We start from the raw sequence: 17,446 nt of genomic DNA, 5'->3' as shown, positions 1-17,446 counted from the left end.
ATCTTGCCAGGTACTTGTAACCTGGATTGGCCACTATCGGAAACAGGAGACTGGGCTTGATGGCGCTTCGGTCTGTCCCAGTATGGCAATGCTTATGTTCTTAAAAGGGGTGAACCTTACTACTGACCTTGATGACTGTGTATGATACCTGCAATGGACAATCACAGGCCCGGTGCCTGGGGCCTTGCTCTCATTCATCTGCTCCACCAGCCATACAAGCTCTGCAGTTTTCTTGGGCACACCATGGTCCGGCCACATCAGATAATGAAACTGTTCCACTGACTTCCAGAAAGGAGAATTCTTCTATAAAAGGAGACATGAAAACAATGGAGCTGGAGCAGTAAGGATTGGAACCCCAAATGGAGTTGCATCATCAATACATAGGTTCACAGGAACAGGGCCGCTCTTCCTCTTCCTTCTGGACCTCCACTGTGACCTATGTCCAGTAGTGGCAGTCAGCATGGGGCCTGTGAGTCAGTGAATGTTCACAGGCCCTGCCCCTTCTCCTATGTGCTGGCCTCATTTTAAGACTGGAAATCCATGCGGAGTACTGAGACTATGAATGTAGATGGACCCACAGGGCCCTGTACTGACTGCTGCTAGCAGCAGTCACTACAGGGCCCTGTGGGTCCATGTACACTCATAGTTGCCACAACTGTTACCGCTGCTGCCTTCATACTTTGAGGGAGAGGAGAGAGGAGGAGGTGGATGAGAACGAGGAGAAAAGTGGAGGTCTGCTGTTTTCTTTTCATCATCATCTAGGGTCATGAGCATTTTTACTGTAACGGGTAAAAGTCCGGGAAGCATTGAGCTAGAGAACTTTCAACACAGGAGAACCTCCGCCGACTCGGCCAGGTTTCGAGAAACTTCCTCAGGGAAGAGGTTCTAGTTACACAGTGGCCATGCTCCTGGCCATTTTTCTTCTTATGCATAGCTAGAACCTCTTCCCTGAGGAAGTTTCTCGAAACCTGGCCGAGTCGGCGGAGGTTCTCCTGTGTTGAAATGTCGCTGCCAGCTAAAAGATAAGTGATGTCCTATGCTAATCGGGACTGTTGACGATTTGAAAAATGTTTGACATGAAGTTAGATACAATGAAGTAATTTAAAAAATCGCAAATAGGCGGATCAATGACGATTTGCGCCATAACCATTTTTTTCAAAAAGAACGCTGAGTTCATATGGTGTGAGCTGCAGTAGAATCTGAAGATCCCCATTATAAAAATGGTTACAATATACAAACTGCATAAATAAAAGAATATATTGATGGCACTCTTGGATATCGTTATGAAGAAATACTGTATAGAAGTTTAAAAATATTTCTCTAAGGACTATTGTTTGGGACAATGTGTATACTATATTGATTTTGGGTCCCCACATATGAAATATACGGTCTGGTAATTGGACTGATAAATATCGGCATTCTGATTGCGCATCTTCCTCAATCTCCCTCCCATTTACCTTTGCGCATTCCTCCCCCAGCTTTTTTCCATTTTGCTCCTTCTGCCCATGCACTTTCCCTTCTCCTTGATCCCCATTTCCCTGGTCTGGTTAAATCTTAAAATATAAAGAGGCACAATCTTCCAGAGACAAGTAAATATTTGATATCAAGCATCAGTGTCTCAAGAACATCTCCAGAAGACAGAAGGTGTTATTTGTAATGAAGTTAGTGGACTCTGGAAGGAATTCTATGGTGGTAATTGAGTAGTTTGGGAGATGAATGGTTTTGAGTCAAAGTTCCTCCAGCTCTCCCTCAGTTTAAGAATTTTCCAACACATTAATAGTCCTAGGGGCCCTTTAACTAAGCCACATAAGCGCATACGCGTGCCCAAAGAGCGTCAATTTGCAGTTACCACCCAGCTACCGCGTGGCTCTTGTGGTAATTTCATTTTTGGCACGCCTCCGCTACACACGTCCAAAAAATAATTTTTTAATTTCTGACGCGCGTAGGTCATTGCCACCTGGTTAACGCGTGAGACCTTACACGCTGAGTCAACGGCTGGTGGTAAGGTCTCAGATCCAAAATGGAAGCATGCCAATTTTTATTCCGCCACAAATCCATTTTCGGCAAAAATTTTAAAAAGGCCTTTTTTACAGGCACGCTGAAAAATAGATCTGCGCGCGGCCAAAACCCGCCCCTACACCACCACAGGCCATTTTTCAGCGCACCCCTAGTAAATGCTAGTATGTTCCTTTATTTTAGTTAGTGTACACCGTGAACCTGTTTGTAGAGTATACTGCATTAATGGGGTCATTTTTTTTGCACTGATGTGCTAGTAGCTGGAGTGTTTATATTGCACCAAGGAGCATTATAGTGGAATTTTAATTTAGCCACGTTGCTCTATTATGTGTATGTATAAGTATTATTTATATGTTCAGAAAAAAACACAGAGTAATCCCTGCAATATAAATATGTGGAGCACAAATATATGCCCAAGGCAAACTTATTTTCAAAAAAGGAAGGAAAAGCCTCAAGAAACTCAAAATATTCTTCATGGTGAGCCATAGGATCAATGATTAAAAACTGGGGCTCTATTAGCACTCGTTTGAATGTTTTCTTTGAGTGTTGAGGTCTTTTTTGGCTCCCCGGTTTTTGAATTTTGGATCTTTTGGAGGAGTTTGAGGTTTTTGTTGTTTTTACAATTTGGAACCAAGAGGTATTGGTAATACTAACTTGTTATTGCCCAATTCCTCTCGGTGCCAATCATGAATAACAGATTTTTGGGGATTTTGTTCGGTAATTTTCTAAGCCAATCAAGCATGTAAAGGTAAAATTATGTATAATCATACCTGATAATTTTCTTTCCATTAATCATAGCTGATCAATCCATAGACTGGTGGGTTGTGTCCATCTACCAGCAGGTGGAGATAGAGAGCAAACTTTTGCCTCCCTATATGTGGTCATGTGCTGCCGGAAACTCCTCAGTATGTCGATATCAAAGCTCCATCCGCAGGACTCAGCACTTAGAGAATTACACCCACGAAGGGACACTCTGCCCAGCTCACCACCGCCGAAACGGGGGAGGGGAATTAACCCAGCTCATCCCCACACAAGTGGGGGAGGGGAATCCGTCCAGCTCATCCCCGCGGAGCGGGGGAGGGACACCACACCCGCCGATGCGGGGGGATCTGGCTTATCCTGCAACCGCAACCGCGGGAGGAGCTGACTGACCCTACCACCGCCGAAGCGGGAGGGGTACAAAGCTGCCCTACAGCCGCACGAAGCGGGAGGGAGTGCCGGCAGAATTTAAATCTCAATCCAGCCCCGTAAAACGGAGGGGAGAGGAATGCAGCAGCTCACTGTAACACAAACTCGTCTCAACTCTTGAAGAATCCAAGTGAAAGAAGAACTTGAACACGAAGTCCTCCTGAAGTAACTGAAGGCTAAACTTGAACCTAAAATTCAACCAGAATATAAACAGTACAGATATCTGGGAGGGGCTATGGATTGATCAGCTATGATTAATGGAAAGAAAATGATCAGGTATGATTATACATAATTTTACCTTCCATATCATCAAGCTGATCAATCCATAGACTGGTGGGATGTACCGAAGCAGTACTCACCCAGGGCGGGACATAGAAATCCCTGACCGCAACACTGAAGCTCCAACCGGGCCTCCGCCCGAGCAGCCACAGTCAAGCGGCAATGCCTGGCAAAGGTATGGGCCGAAGCCCAAGCTGCCTCCTTGCAAATCTCTTCCAAGGAGACGGACCCTAAGCCGCTGCAATGGCTTCCTTGCCCATCTTGCCACTGTAGGCTTAGAAGCCTTCAGACCCTTACGAGGACCTGTAAACAGGACAAACAGATGATCCGATTTCCGGAAATCATTGGTCACTTCCAAGTATCTGATGATGACTCGTCTCACATCCAGAAATTGAGAGCAGAGTATTCCTCTGGGTAGACTTCCCTACGAAAGGAAGGGAGACAGAGCTGCTGAATCACATGGAAGCGAAAAACAATCTTGGGCAGGAAGGAAGGCACTGTGCGAATAGTTCAGGAAACTGCACTGTGCACTGTGCGAATAGTTCAGGAAACTGCAGAAAAAACTCTCAACATGAGAGTGCCTGGAGCTCGGAAACTCTACTGGCTGAAGTGATAGCCACCAAAAAGACTGCTTTCAATGTCAGGTCTTTCAGAGATGCCCTCGACAAGGGTTCAAAAGGCGGCTTCTGCAATGCTCTTAGCACCAGGTTGAGGCTCCACGCAGGCACCACTGAGCGCCGAGGAGGGCGCAGGTGATTAACTCCCTTGAGAAAGCGCACCACATCTGGCTGCGAAGCCAGGGAAGCACCCTTCAGGCGGCCCCTGAAGCAAGCCAGAGCCGCCACCTGAACTTTCAGGGAACTGAGCGACAGGCCTTTGTCCAGACCTTCTTGCAGGAACGCCAACACTGAAGAAATTGGAGCAGTGAAGGGAGAAAGTGAGCCTGCTTCACACCACGCTGCAAAGATACGCCAAACCCTGGCGTAAGCAGTAGAAGTAGAGCGCTTCCTCGCTCTCAGCATAGTGGCGATGACCTTGTCTGAGAAGCCCTACTTTCCCAGATGCTGCCGCTCAATAGCCAGGCTGTAAGACCAAAGGGGGAGGGATCCTCCATCCCCACGGGACCCTGATGTAACAGGCCCTGCTCCACTGGCAGCCGCAGAGGGTCGCCGACTGAGAGCCTGATCAAGTCCGCATACCAGGGACATCTGGGCCAATCCGGACCACCAGGATTACCCTGCCGGGATGCTTTGTCACCCGGTCTAGCACCCTGCCCAACATGGGCCAGGGCGGGAACACATACAGAAGCTCTTGTGTCGGCCACTGTTGGAGAAGAGCATCTACTCCCAGGGATCGAGGGTCCCGTCCTCTGCTGAACAAGCGCGGCACTTGACAATTGGCCGATGACGCCATCAGATCTAGGCTCGGCTGGCCCCAGCGCTTCGTGATGTCCAAGAACGCCTGAGCAGATAGCTGCCGCTCTCCGGGCTCCAAGGTATGGCGACTGGAAAAGTCCGCCCTGACATTCATGACTCCGGCAATGAGGGCCGCTGCAAGCTGCTCCAGGTTCGCTTCCGCCCACTGGCATAGATTCATAGCCTCCTGGCTAGAGGGGCGCTCTTGGTACCTCCCTGGCGGTTGACATAGGCCACAGCAGTGGCATTGTCCGACAGGACCCGTACAGGCTTCAACAGCAGTACCGGGATGAACTTCAATAACACCAACCGAATGGTTCTGAGTTCCAGGAGGTTGATAGACCACTTGCCTCTGCAGGGGACCAGAGCCCCTGCGCTGTCCTTCCCAAGCAGTGGGCTCCCCAGCCCATCAAAGAGGCGTCTGTCATGACGACAATCCACTCCGGGGTCACCAGAGGCATTCCTGCAGACAACCTGACTGTCTGCGTCCACCAGCTCAGCGCCTTGCGCACTGCTGGGTCCAAGGGAAGGTGCACAGCATAATCCTCCGACATCGGAGTCCAGCGCAGCAGCAGAGATTGTTGTAGTGGTCTCATATGAGCCCTGGCCCAGGGCGCTACTTCCATCATGGCCGTCATAGAGCCCAACAGCTGCACGTAGTCCCAAGCCTGAATAGGAGAGGCTACTAGGAACTAGTCCACCTGAGCCTGACGCTTGACAATCCGATTGTCTGGCAGGAACACTCTGCCCACTTGGGTGTCGAATCGAACTCCCAGATACTCCAGGGACTGAGTCGGGCGCAGCTGGCTCTTCTTCCAGTTGATGATCCATCCCAGGGAGCTCAAAAGAGCAACTACCCGGGCCACAGCTTTGCCGCACTCTGCACAAGAGGGGGCTCGGATCAACCAGTCGTCCAGATAAGAATGGACTTGTACTTCTTCCTTTTGCAGGAAGGCCGCTATGACCACCATTACTTTGGAAAAGGTCAGCGGAGCAGTAGCCAACCCGAAAGGGAGGGCTCTGAACTAGAAGTGTCGTCCCAGGACTGCAAAACGCAGAAAGCGTTGGTAAAGAGGCCAGATGGGAACATGCCGGTACGCTTCCTTGATGTCCAAGGAAGCCAAGAACTCTCCTGCCTTCACTGCCGCTATAACAGAGCGGAGAGTCTCCATGCGAAAGTGCCGCACTTTCAAGGCCCGATTGACCCCTTTGAGGTCGAGGATAGGCCGGGCAGAACCTCCTTTCTTTGGAACCACAAAGAAAATGGAGTAACGTCCCTTGCCAATCTGATTTTCTGGCACCGGAACGACCGCACCCAGGCGGATCAGGTTGTCCAAGGTCTGCTGTACTGCCACAGCTTTGACCGGAGACTTGCAGGGAGAGAGTATAAACCCGTCTCTTAAGGGTCGGCAGACCCCTAGCTTGCAGCCGTCTCTGATGACTTCCAGCACCCACGCGTCTGAAGTCATTGTGGTCCACTTACCCCGAAACGAGGACAGCCGTCCTCCAAACTGCCTTGGGGCGTGGACCAAGGCCCCGTCATTGGGTACGAGACCCTGGGGGAGGACCGGAGGGAGCACCTCCGGGACGGCGGTCTCTGCGAAAGGAATGCTGCGTGGGGGAGAAAATCCTCTTGCAGGAAGAGGGGGCAGAAGAGCCCAGCTTGCCCGGGCGGTACCGACGGGCTTCCTGAAACCGTCCTCTGGAGGTACCGGGACGAGTACTAGCCCGAACCCTGACCTCAGGTAACTTCTTGCCCTTAGACGTGCCGAGATCGGTCACGATTTTGTCCAGCTTGACCCCAAAGAGCAGCTTGCCTTTAAAAGGCAATCTAGCCAGGCGGGATTTAGAGGCGTGGTCAGCAGACCAATGTTTCAGCCAAAGCCACCGCCGCGCAGAGACTGTCTGAGCCATGCCTTTAGCTGAGGCTCTCAAGACATCATACAGCCAGTCTGCCAAATAGGCTAAGCCCGATTCCAGGGCCGGCCAATCAGCCCTCAAGGAAAGATCCGAGGGGGAAGCCCGCTGCACCATAGTCAGGCACGCCCTGGCCACATAGGAACCGCAAACCGAGGCCTGCAACTTAAAGCAGTCGCCTCAAAGGACGACCTTAAGGCCGCCTCCAGTCTTCTGTCTTGGGCGTCCTTTAGGGCCGTGCCACCTTCCACCGGCAAAGCCGTTTTCTTAGTCACCGCAGTGATTAAAGAATCCACGGTAGGCCACAGAAAGGCCTCACGTTCACTTTCAGGCAAAGGATAGAGGCGGGACATCGCCCTAGCCACTTTGAGGCTCGCTTCCGGGACATCCCATTGAGCCGAAATTAAGGTGTGCCTGGCATCATGCACGTGGAAGGATCTAGGCGGGCGCTTCGTCCCCAGCATAATGGCAGAGCCAACAGGGGCTGAGGGAGAGACGTCCTCCGGAGAGGAAAACTTCAAATGCCCATGGCCTGCACTAACAGGTTGGGCAAATCCTCTGAGCTAAAAAGCCGCGCTGCAGAGGGGTCATCCGCTCCAACCGAGCGGGAATCCGTCTCCTCCAAGGGATCCGCAAAGGACCGTTGGGAGAACTCAGATACGCTGCCCTCATTTACATCGGAGGAGACAAGGTCCTCCAAGGCCTGTGAATCAACCTGAGGGCGTTTACCTCCGGGGACCTCAACCTCTTTACCAAACGAGGGAGCAGGGGCAGCGTTTTGCATAAGGAAGGCCTGATGCAGCAGCAAAACAAACTCGGGGGAGAAACCCCCCAGACTGTGCACTTCCGCAGCCTGGGCTACAGCCCTAGACGCACCCTCAACCGGCGCTCGCAAGAGCGGGGGAGAGACATGCTGCGCATCCAAAATGGCGTCCGGCGCGACACTCCGCGAAGGAGCCGCGCGGGAAAAAACGGCTCTTAAATTTAGCCGCTTTGGTGCCGTCGCCCAAATTAAGGGCGTCCATGGCATTAATGTCTCCCTCAAGGGCGGCCCACTAAGAAGCCGTCCGAGCCGCGTGGCCGGCCAAGATGGCGGAGGCGAGCAGCGGGGGATGGGCGTTTATGGCGGGAAAAACCGCCACGCCGGAGGAAGGACCGGGACACTCATCGGTCACGAAACTGTCACCCAACAAAGGCGAATCAGACTTTAAGACCCCCGCATCCCCTCTAGAAGCGCCAAAGCGATCCGGGGAGCGACTCCTTGCGCCCTCGCCCTCCGACGCCATATGCCACGTGGAGATCAATCGGGGAACCCCCTGCCCGCTATAAAAAGGTAAAAATTACCTGCTTTCCGCTCCGAGCTGTAACGACCTGGTGTCCCAGTGAGTAGCTGCAATAAACGTTTAAATAAACGTCGAAATAAACGCCTTTAAGGACGTTCAAAATTTTTTTTTTTTTTTTTTTTAACGGAGCCAGCGGGGGGGGGGGGGGGGGGAGAAAAGGAGGGACCTGGCACCACCAGGTTTGCACTTGCTCAAAAGAGCCCTCAACCCCAGGCACTCAACAAAACCTAAAAATTAGGCTTGGAGGCCTAGCCAGAGCTGCTGCTGTGTGTGACCACCACCTGCTGAGATAGAGAACATACTGAGGAGTTTCCGGCAGCACATGACCACATATAGGGAGGCAAAAGGATTGCTCTCTATCTCCACCTGCTGGTAGATGGACACAACCCACCAGTCTATGGATTGATCAGCTTGATGATATGGAAACAGTGTTTTATGCGCTCAAGTACTGCTTATAAAATTGCCCTGGGATGTAAGGACATAAAAAGTAGGTATATGGAAAATAATAGTTCCTATTTTTATGTGATATATGCAGTAGCATTTCTGCAGCAGAGAACAGAGCAGGGGCATGATTAGCATTAATGCATATACATATATTTACAAAATACACATGTAGGCGAAAGTAGAGGCTGACAAAGGACGAATCACCACCGGAGATGTAAATCCAACAGTCTTTATTATTATGCTAAAAAGGAGGACCCGACACGGGCCGTGTTTCGACGCACGCAAGCGTCTACATCAGGGGTCAAACAGTAAACTCTAGAATGGAGCACAGGACCGCCGTCCTGCTAAAGTTAAAAGCTGTAGACCATACACAAATACTGTTGCAATCAAAGCAAGCAGACTAGCTTCTTACAATGGCTGTCGGAGCTAAATTTGCAAAATTTTGCTAATTTAGCTCCGACAGCCATTATTTGTGTACGGTCTAAAGCTTTTAACTTTAGCAGGACTGCGGTCCTGTGCTCCGTTCTAGCGTTTACTGTTTGACCCCTGATGTAGACGCTTGCATGCATCGAAACACGGCCCGTGTCAGGTCCTCCTTTTTAGCATAATAATAAAGACTGTTGGATTTACATCTCAGGTGGTGATTTGTCCTTTGTCAGCCTCTACTTTCGCCTACTGTGTTTCCCTGTTGTAGAGGCATTTTTCCTGTTTTGTACTTTGCAAAATACACATGTGTAAGCAGGTGCAAGTTTGTGCAGAAGCTTTCAGATATGCTACTTTACAAAGGTACATATAAGACAAAATGCTTGGCTAAGCAGCCTGATATAAAATGAGCAGCTATAAGTGCCACAGTTCACCAGCATCGCTCCTTCCTACGTTCCCAAAGCACTTTCTTCTGTACACTGAATGCTCATATAGAGAGGCCTATGGATCACCATCACCTCTCTTTTATGTTACCCATCACTGCCCCAACGCATTACCTTCTGCACATTGAACATGCGTGTGATCAGGCCTACGGATTGCTTTGTGTTCAGCAGAGTCACTGTGATATCTCCGTAAGTATGGCATTGCTCGGGCCAGTACTGCTCACACTTTGGCTGCCAATAAAAGAAAATATGCAACTGTTCAGACAGAGAAACAAAGGTATGAAAGTAGATAAGTACCAGAGCAGAACACTTAATTCCATATCATCAAGCTGATCAATCCATAGACTGGTGGGTTGTGTCCATCTACCAGCAGGTGGAGATAGAGAGCAAACTTTTGCCTCCCTATATGTGGTCATGTGCTGCCGGAAACTCCTCAGTATGTTCTCTATCTCAGCAGGTGGTGGTCACACACAGCAGCAGCTCTGGCTAGGCCTCCAAGCCTAATCCTTAGGTTTTGTTGAGGCCTGGGGTTGAGGGCTCTTTTGAGCAAGTGCAAACCTGGTGGTGCCAGGTCCCTCCTTTTCTCCCCCCTCCCGCTGGCTCCGTTAAAAAAAAAAAATTTTTAAACGTCCTTAAAGGCGTTTATTTCGACGTTTATTTAAACGTTCATTGCAGCTACTCACTGGGACACCAGTTCGTTACAGCTCGGAGCGGCAAGCAGGTAATTTTACCTTTTCATAGCGGGCAGGGGGTTACCCGATTCTTCTCCTCGTGGCATATGGCGTCGGAGGGCGAGGGCGCAAAGGGTCGCTCCCCGGATCGCTTGAGCGCTTCTAGAGGGGATGCGGGGGTCTTACAGCCTGATTCGCCCTTGTTGGGTGACAGTTTCGTGACCGATGAATGTCCCGGTCCTTCCTCCGGCGTGGCGGATTTTCCCGCCATAAACGCCCATCCCCCGCTCCTCGCCTCCGCCATCTTGGCCGGCCACGCGGCTCGGACGGCTTCTTCGGGGGCCGCCCTTGAGGTTGGAGACATTAATGCCATGAACGCCCTTAATTTGGGCGACGGCACAAAGCGGCTAAAGTTAAGCGCCGTTCTTCCCGCGCGGCTCCTTCGCGGAGTGTCGCGCCGGACGCCATTTTGGATGCGCAGCATGTCTCTCCCCCGCTCTTGTGAGCGCCGGTTGAGGGTGCGTCTAGGGCTGTTGCCCAGGCTGCGGAAGTGCACAGTCTGGGGGGTTTCTCCCCCAAGTTTGTTTTGCTGCTGCATCAGGCTTTCCTCATGCAAAACGCTGCCCCTGCTCCCTCTTCTGGTAAAGAGGTTGAGGTTCCCAGAGGTAAACGCCCTCGGGTTGATTTCCAGGCCTTGGAGGACTTTGTCTCCTCCGATGTAGATGAGGGCAGCGTATCTGAGGTCTCCCAACGGTCCTTTGCGGATTCCTTGGAGGAGACGGATTCCCGCTCGGATGGAGCGGATGACCCCTCTGCAGCGCGGCTTTTTAGCCCAGAGGATTTGCCCAACCTGTTGTTACAGGCCATGGACACTTTGAAGATTTCCTCTCCGGAGGACGTCTCTCCCTCAGCCCCTGTTGGCTCTGCCATTATGCTGGGGACGAAGCGCCCGCCTAGAACCTTCCACGTGCATGATGCCATGCACACCTTAATTTCGGCTCAATGGGATGTCCCGGAAGCGAGCCTTAAAGTGGCTAGGGCTATGTCCCGCCTCTATCCTTTGGCTGTGAGTGAACGTGAGGCCTATCTGTGGCCTACCGTGGATTCTTTAATCACTGCGGTGACTAAGAAAACGGCGTTGCCGGTGGAAGGTGGCACGGCCCTAAAGGACGCCCAAGACAGAAGATTGGAGGCGGCCTTAAGGTCGTCCTTTGAGGCGGCTGCTTTAAGTTTGCAGGCCTCAGTTTGCGGTTCCTATGTGGCCAGGGCGTGCCTGACTATGGTGCAGCGGGCTTCCCCCTCGGATCATTCCTTGAGGGCTGATTGGCCGGCCCTGGAATCGGGCTTAGCCTATTTGGCAGACTTGCTGTATGATGTCTTGAGGGCCTCAGCTAAAGGCATGGCTCAGACAATCTCTGCGCGGCGGTGGCTTTGGCTGAAACATTGGTCTGCTGACCACGCCTCTAAATCCCGCCTGGCTAGATTGCCTTTTAAAGGCAAGCTGCTCTTTGGGGTCGAGCTGGACAAAATCGTGACCGATCTCGGCACGTCTAAGGGCAAGAAATTACCAGAGGTCAGGGCTCGGGCTAGTACTCGTCCCAGTACCTCCAGAGGACGGTTGCAGAAGCCCGTCGGTACCGCCCGGGCAAGTCGGGTTCCTCTGCCCCTTCTTCCTTCAAGAGGAATTTCTCCCCCAAGCAGCATTCCTTTCGCAGAGATCGCCGTCCCGGAGGTGCTCCCTCCGGTCCTCCCCCAGGGTCTAGTACCCAATGACGGGGCCTTGGTCCACGCCCCAGTGCAGATTGGAGGACGGCTGTCCTCGTTTATGGGCGAGTGGACCACAATAACTTCACACGCTTGGGCGATGGAAGTCATCAGAGACGGCTGCAAGCTAGAGTTCTGCCGACCCTTAAAAGACGGGTTTGTACTCTCTCCCTGCAAGTCTCCGGTCAAAGCTGTGGTAGTGCAGCAGACCTTGAACAATCTGATCCGCCTGGGGGCGGTCGTTCCGGTGCCAGAAAATCAGCTTGGCAAGGGATGTTACTCCTTTTTCTTTGTGATTCCAAAGAAAGGAGGTTCTGTACGGCCTATCCTCGACCTCAAAGGGGTCAATTGGGCCTTGAAAGTTCGGCACTTTCGCATGGAGACCCTCCGCTCTGTTATAGCGGCAGTGAAGGCAGGAGAGTTCCTGGCATCCTTGGACATCAAGGAAGCGTACTTGCATATTCCCATCTGGCCTCCTCATCAACGCTTTTTGCGTTTTGCAGTAAGGGGCCGACACTTCCAGTTCAGAGCCCTCCCGTTCGGGTTGGCTACTGCTCCGCGGACCTTTCCCAAGTATTGGTGGTCTTCGCGGCCTTCCTGAGGAAGGAAGGAGTTCAAGTCCATCCTTTTCTGGACGACTGGTTGATCCAAGCCCCCTCTTATGCAGAGTGCGGCAAAGCTGTGAACCGGGTGGTTGCTCTTTTGAGCTCCCTGGGGTGGATCATCAACTGGGAGTAAAGCCAGCTGCGCCCGACCTAGTCCCTGGAATATCTGGGAGTTCGATTCGACACCCAAGTGGGCAGAGTGTTCCTGCCAGACAATCGGATTGTCAAGTTTCAGGCTCAGGTGGACTAGTTCCTAGTAGCCTCTCCTATTCGGGCTTGGGACTACGGGCAGCTGTTGGGCTCTATGACGGCCACGATGGAAGTAGTGCCCTGGGCCAGGGCTCATATGAGACCACTACAGCAATCTCTGCTGCTGCGCTGGACTCCGATGTCGGAGGATTATGCTGTGCGCCTTCCCTTGGACCCAGCAGTGCGCAAGGCGCTGAGCTGATGGACGCAGACAGACAAGTTGTCTGCAGGAATGCCTCTGGTGACCCCGGAGTGGATTGTCGTCACGACAGACGCCTCTTTGATGGGCTGGGGAGCCCACTGTTTGGGAAGGACAGCGCAGGGGATCTGGTCTCCTGCAGAGGCAAGTGGTCTATCAACCTCCTGGAACTCAGAGCCATTCGGTTGGTGTTGTTGGAGTTCATCCCGGTACTGCTGTTGAAGCCTGTACGGGTACTGTCGGACAATGCCACGGCTGTGGCCTATGTCAACCGCCAGGGAGGTACCAAGAGCGCCACTCTAGCCAAGGAGGCCATGAATCTATGCCAGTGGGCGGAAGCTGAGCCTGGAACAGCTGTCAGCGGCCCACATTGCCGGAGTCATGAATGTCAAGGCGGACTTTCTCAGTCGCCATACCTTGGAGCCCGGAGAGTGGCAGCTATCTGCTCAGGCGTTCTTGAGCATCACGTAGCGCTGGGGCCAGCCGAGCCTAGTTCTGATGGCGTCATCGGCCGATTGCCAAGTGCCGCGCTCTTTCAGCAGAGGACGGGACCCTCGATCCCTGGGAGTAGATGATCTTCTCCAACGGTGGCCGACACAAGAGCTTCTCTATGTGTTCCCGCCCTGGCCCATGTTGGGCAGGGTGCTAGACCGGGTGGCAAAGCATCCCGGCAGGGTAATCCTGGTGGGTCAGGTTTGGCCCACACGTCCCTGGTATGCGGACTTGATCAGGCTCGCAGTCGGCGATCCTCTGCGGCTGCCAGTGGAGCAGGGCCTGTTACATCAGGGTCCCGTGGTGATGGAGGATCCCTCCCCCTTTGGGCTTACGGCCTGGCTATTGAGCGGCAGCGTCTGAGAAAGAAGGGCTTCTCAGACAAGGTCATCGCCACTATGCTGAGAGCGAGGAAGCGCTCTACTTCTACTGCTTACGCCAGGGTTTGGCGTATCTTTGCAGCGTGGTGTGAAGCAGGCTCACTTTCTCCCTTCACTGCTCCAATTTCTTCAGTGTTGGCGTTCCTGCAAGAAGGTCTGGACAAAGGCCTGTCGCTCAGTTCCCCGAAAGTTCAGGTAGCGGCTCTGGCTTGCTTCAGGGGCCACCTGAAGGGTGCTTCCCTGGCTTCGCAGCCAGATGTGGTGCGCTTTCTCAAGGGAGTTAATCACCTGCGCCCTCTTCTGCACTCAGTGGTGCCTGCGTGGAATCTCAACCTGGTGCTAAGAGCATTGCAGAAGCCGCCTTTTGACCCCTTGTCGAGGGCATCTCTGAAAGACCTGACGTTGAAAGCAGTCTTTTTGGTGGCTATCACTTCAGCCAGAAGAGTTTCCGAGCTCCAGGCACTCTCATGTCGAGAGTTTTTTTCTGCAGTTCACTGAGGCAGGAGTGACTATTCGCACAGTGCCTTCCTTCCTGCCCAAGACTGTTTTTCGCTTCCAGGTGATTCAGCAGCTCTGTCTCCCTTCCTTTCGTAGGGAGGTCTACTCAGAGGAATACTCTGCTCTCAGTTTCTGGATGTGAGACGAGTCATCATCAGATACTTGGAAGTGACCAATGATTTCCGGAAATCGGATCATCTGTTTGTCCTGTTTACAGGTCCTCGTAAGGGTCTGCAGGCTTCTAAGCCTACAGTGGCAAGATGGGCAAGGAAGCCATTGCAGCGGCTTAGGGTCCGTCTCCTTGGAAGAGATTTGCAAGGAGGCAGCTTGGGCTTCGGCCCATACCTTTGCCAGGCATTGCCGCTTGACTGTGGCTGCTCGGGCGGAGGCCCGGTTTGGAGCTTCAGTGTTGCGGTCAGGGATTTCTATGTCCCGCCCTGGGTGAGTACTGCTTCGGTACATCCCACCAGTCTATGGATTGATCAGCTTGATGATATGGAAGGTAAAATTATGTATAATCATACCTGATAATTTTCTTTCCATTAATCATAGCTGATCAATCCATAGCCCCTCCCAGATATCTGTACTGTTTATATTCTGGTTGAATTTTAGGTTCAAGTTTAGCCTTCAGTTACTTCAGGAGGACTTCGTGTTCAAGTTCTTCTTTCACTTGGATTCTTCAAGAGTTGAGACGTTTGTGTTACAGTGAGCTGCTGCATTCCTCTCCCCTCCGTTTTACGGGGCTGGATTGAGATTTAAATTCTGCCGGCACTCCCTCCCGCTTCGTGCGGCTGTAGGGCAGCTTTGTACCCCTCCCGCTTCGGCGGTGGTAGGGTCAGTCAGCTCCTCCCGCGGTTGCGGTTGCAGGATAAGCCAGATCCCCCCCGCATCGGCGGGTGTGGTGTCCCTCCCCCGCTCCGCGGGGATGAGCTGGACGGATTCCCCTCCCCCACTTGTGTGGGGATGAGCTGGGTTAATTCCCCTCCCCCGTTTCGGCGGTGGTGAGCTGGGCAGAGTGTCCCTTCGTGGGTGTAATTCTCTAAGTGCTGAGTCCTGCGGATGGAGCTTTGATATCGACATACTGAGGAGTTTCCAGCAGCACATGACCACATATAGGGAGGCAAAAGTTTGCTCTCTATCTCCACCTGCTGGTAGATGGACACAACCCACCAGTCTATGGATTGATCAGCTATGATTAATGGAAAGAAAATTATCAGGTATGATACATAATTTTACCTTCTCCCTCCTCAACTACCTTACGACACCCTGTTACTAACTAACTTTAACGCAATTTACTACTCTGTATTTCTGACACCGGAATTGGCGCTCGCCATCATGGTACAATGTAAGCCACATTGAGCCTGCAAATAGGTGGGAAAATGTGGGGTACAAATGCAACAAATAATAATGGAATCTATGCAGGATGCAAGGATCAAATCATAAAGAAACTTCAAACCACCCAAAACACAGCAGCCAGGCTTATATTTGGAAAAACACGCGTTGACAGCGCCAAACCTCTCAGAGAAAACCTGCACTGGCTACCAATCAAAGAACGTATCACTTTCAAAATCTGCACGACTGTTCATAAAATTATTTACGGCGAGTCACCGGGATACATGACAGACCTCATCGACCTGCCAACCAGAAACACCACAAAATCTGCACGATCATACCTAAACCTCCACTACCCAAGCAGCAAAGGACTCAAATATAGATCCACCTATGCAACCAGCTTTTCCTACCTAAGCACACAACTATGGAACGCACTGCCAAAAGCAGTAAAAACTACGCTCGACCACCTAAATTTTCGGAAAGCACTAAAGACAGACCTGTTCAGAAGAGCATACCCCACCGACCCAACATAAAAATGCCTGTTCACCTGCGACACAATGTAACCAAAGACCGTAACGGACATTACCTGACTCTTCTTCCCCCTTTTCCTCTATAAGTTCCCCCAACTGTACCTACCTTACATGTACCTCGTTCTACCACAAAGAAACAACAAGTCAAGCGGAAGATATTCAGAAGGACCAGACTGGTCCTTCTGAATATCTTCCGCTTGACTTGTTGTTTCTTTGTGTGTTTTTGCAGGAGAATTGGACTCTCTTTGTTGTTCCTCGTTCTACCACAACATCACTTTGTATTCATTCATACCATGTATTTGTTCAGACCGTAATCAGTAACGCGTTAACGGTTATATGTAAGCCACATTGAGCCTGCAAAAGGTGAGAAAATGTGGGATACAAATGTAAGAAATGTACCCAACTTCCTTTTCTGTTGTATTAGCACAGATCTAGGGTGAACCAACTCTGTAGGACTGCCCTGAAGAATCCAACCTCCAGGACACTGCTGAGAGTATCAACAACCAACTATGGATCTTAGAACCATACATCCAAGCAGTAGAATACCTCTATAAACACGGTACGGTACCTTGATTAAAAATTTGAAATGAAGTAAAATCCATATAAAGAATATAGGCACAAGAGATCGTCAAGAAAGAAGTGGGGTCTCCGGAAGAAAACATAGTGAAACGGGTCCCCGTTGGGACCTGTACCTAGGAGTTGACAGCGTTTCACAGAAAAAATTATTTGATGAACATTGAGAAAAACAAGACACTTCATTTCGAATTTTTAATCAAGGTACCATACAGTGATTATAGAGGTATTCTACTGCTGAGAGTTACCAAAGAGATAACTGAAAAGAAATTCCCTCCAAAAGAATGATGCATAGCACACAAGATTCTCTTTGTATCAGCTTCTGTCTACTTTCATTGCTGGAGATGATAGTTATCTTAGGTAGACTGAATTGACCATGACCGTGCAGGCCTTTATGTAGTTGTTTCTGTGGTTGGTGTTTAACAAAAAAAAAAAAAGGGGGGTGCAAACGTTTGTGGATCTATTGTTGCTCAGAAGCTGGAAGGCTTTTGTGTAGAGCTTGTAATCAATGATGGCTTCTTTCCTCTTCATTCCTCTTCCACTCAAACACAGAGTCAATACATACACCTTCCCCCCCCCCCCCCCCCCCCACACAAACATAATCTAAGGTTAAAAGACTTCCATGAGCCTTGCTTTCGCCACTTGTTTCTTTGTTTGCTTATTTATTTACTAGCCGTTAAGCCCG

General features: G+C 51.1%; 1 protein-coding gene across 1 annotated transcript in view; it reads right to left on the bottom strand.

Annotated features, from left to right (window-relative positions):
* LOC115462755 (receptor-type tyrosine-protein phosphatase kappa-like) overlaps positions 1-17,446 on the bottom strand; it is a 230,236-nt gene that overhangs the window by 61,700 nt on the left and 151,090 nt on the right. The window contains exons 19-20 of the mRNA XM_030192735.1: positions 9,583-9,699; positions 149-303 (exon numbers count right to left, since the gene is read on the bottom strand). Of these exons, the coding sequence (XP_030048595.1) occupies positions 149-303; positions 9,583-9,699 (272 nt within the window). The remainder of the gene's footprint in view (positions 1-148; positions 304-9,582; positions 9,700-17,446) is intronic.

Source organism: Microcaecilia unicolor, chromosome 2 (genome assembly GCF_901765095.1).
Source record: "Microcaecilia unicolor chromosome 2, aMicUni1.1, whole genome shotgun sequence".
NCBI lineage: Eukaryota > Metazoa > Chordata > Amphibia > Gymnophiona > Siphonopidae > Microcaecilia > Microcaecilia unicolor.
This window is presented reverse-complemented; position numbering and strand designations above follow the sequence as displayed.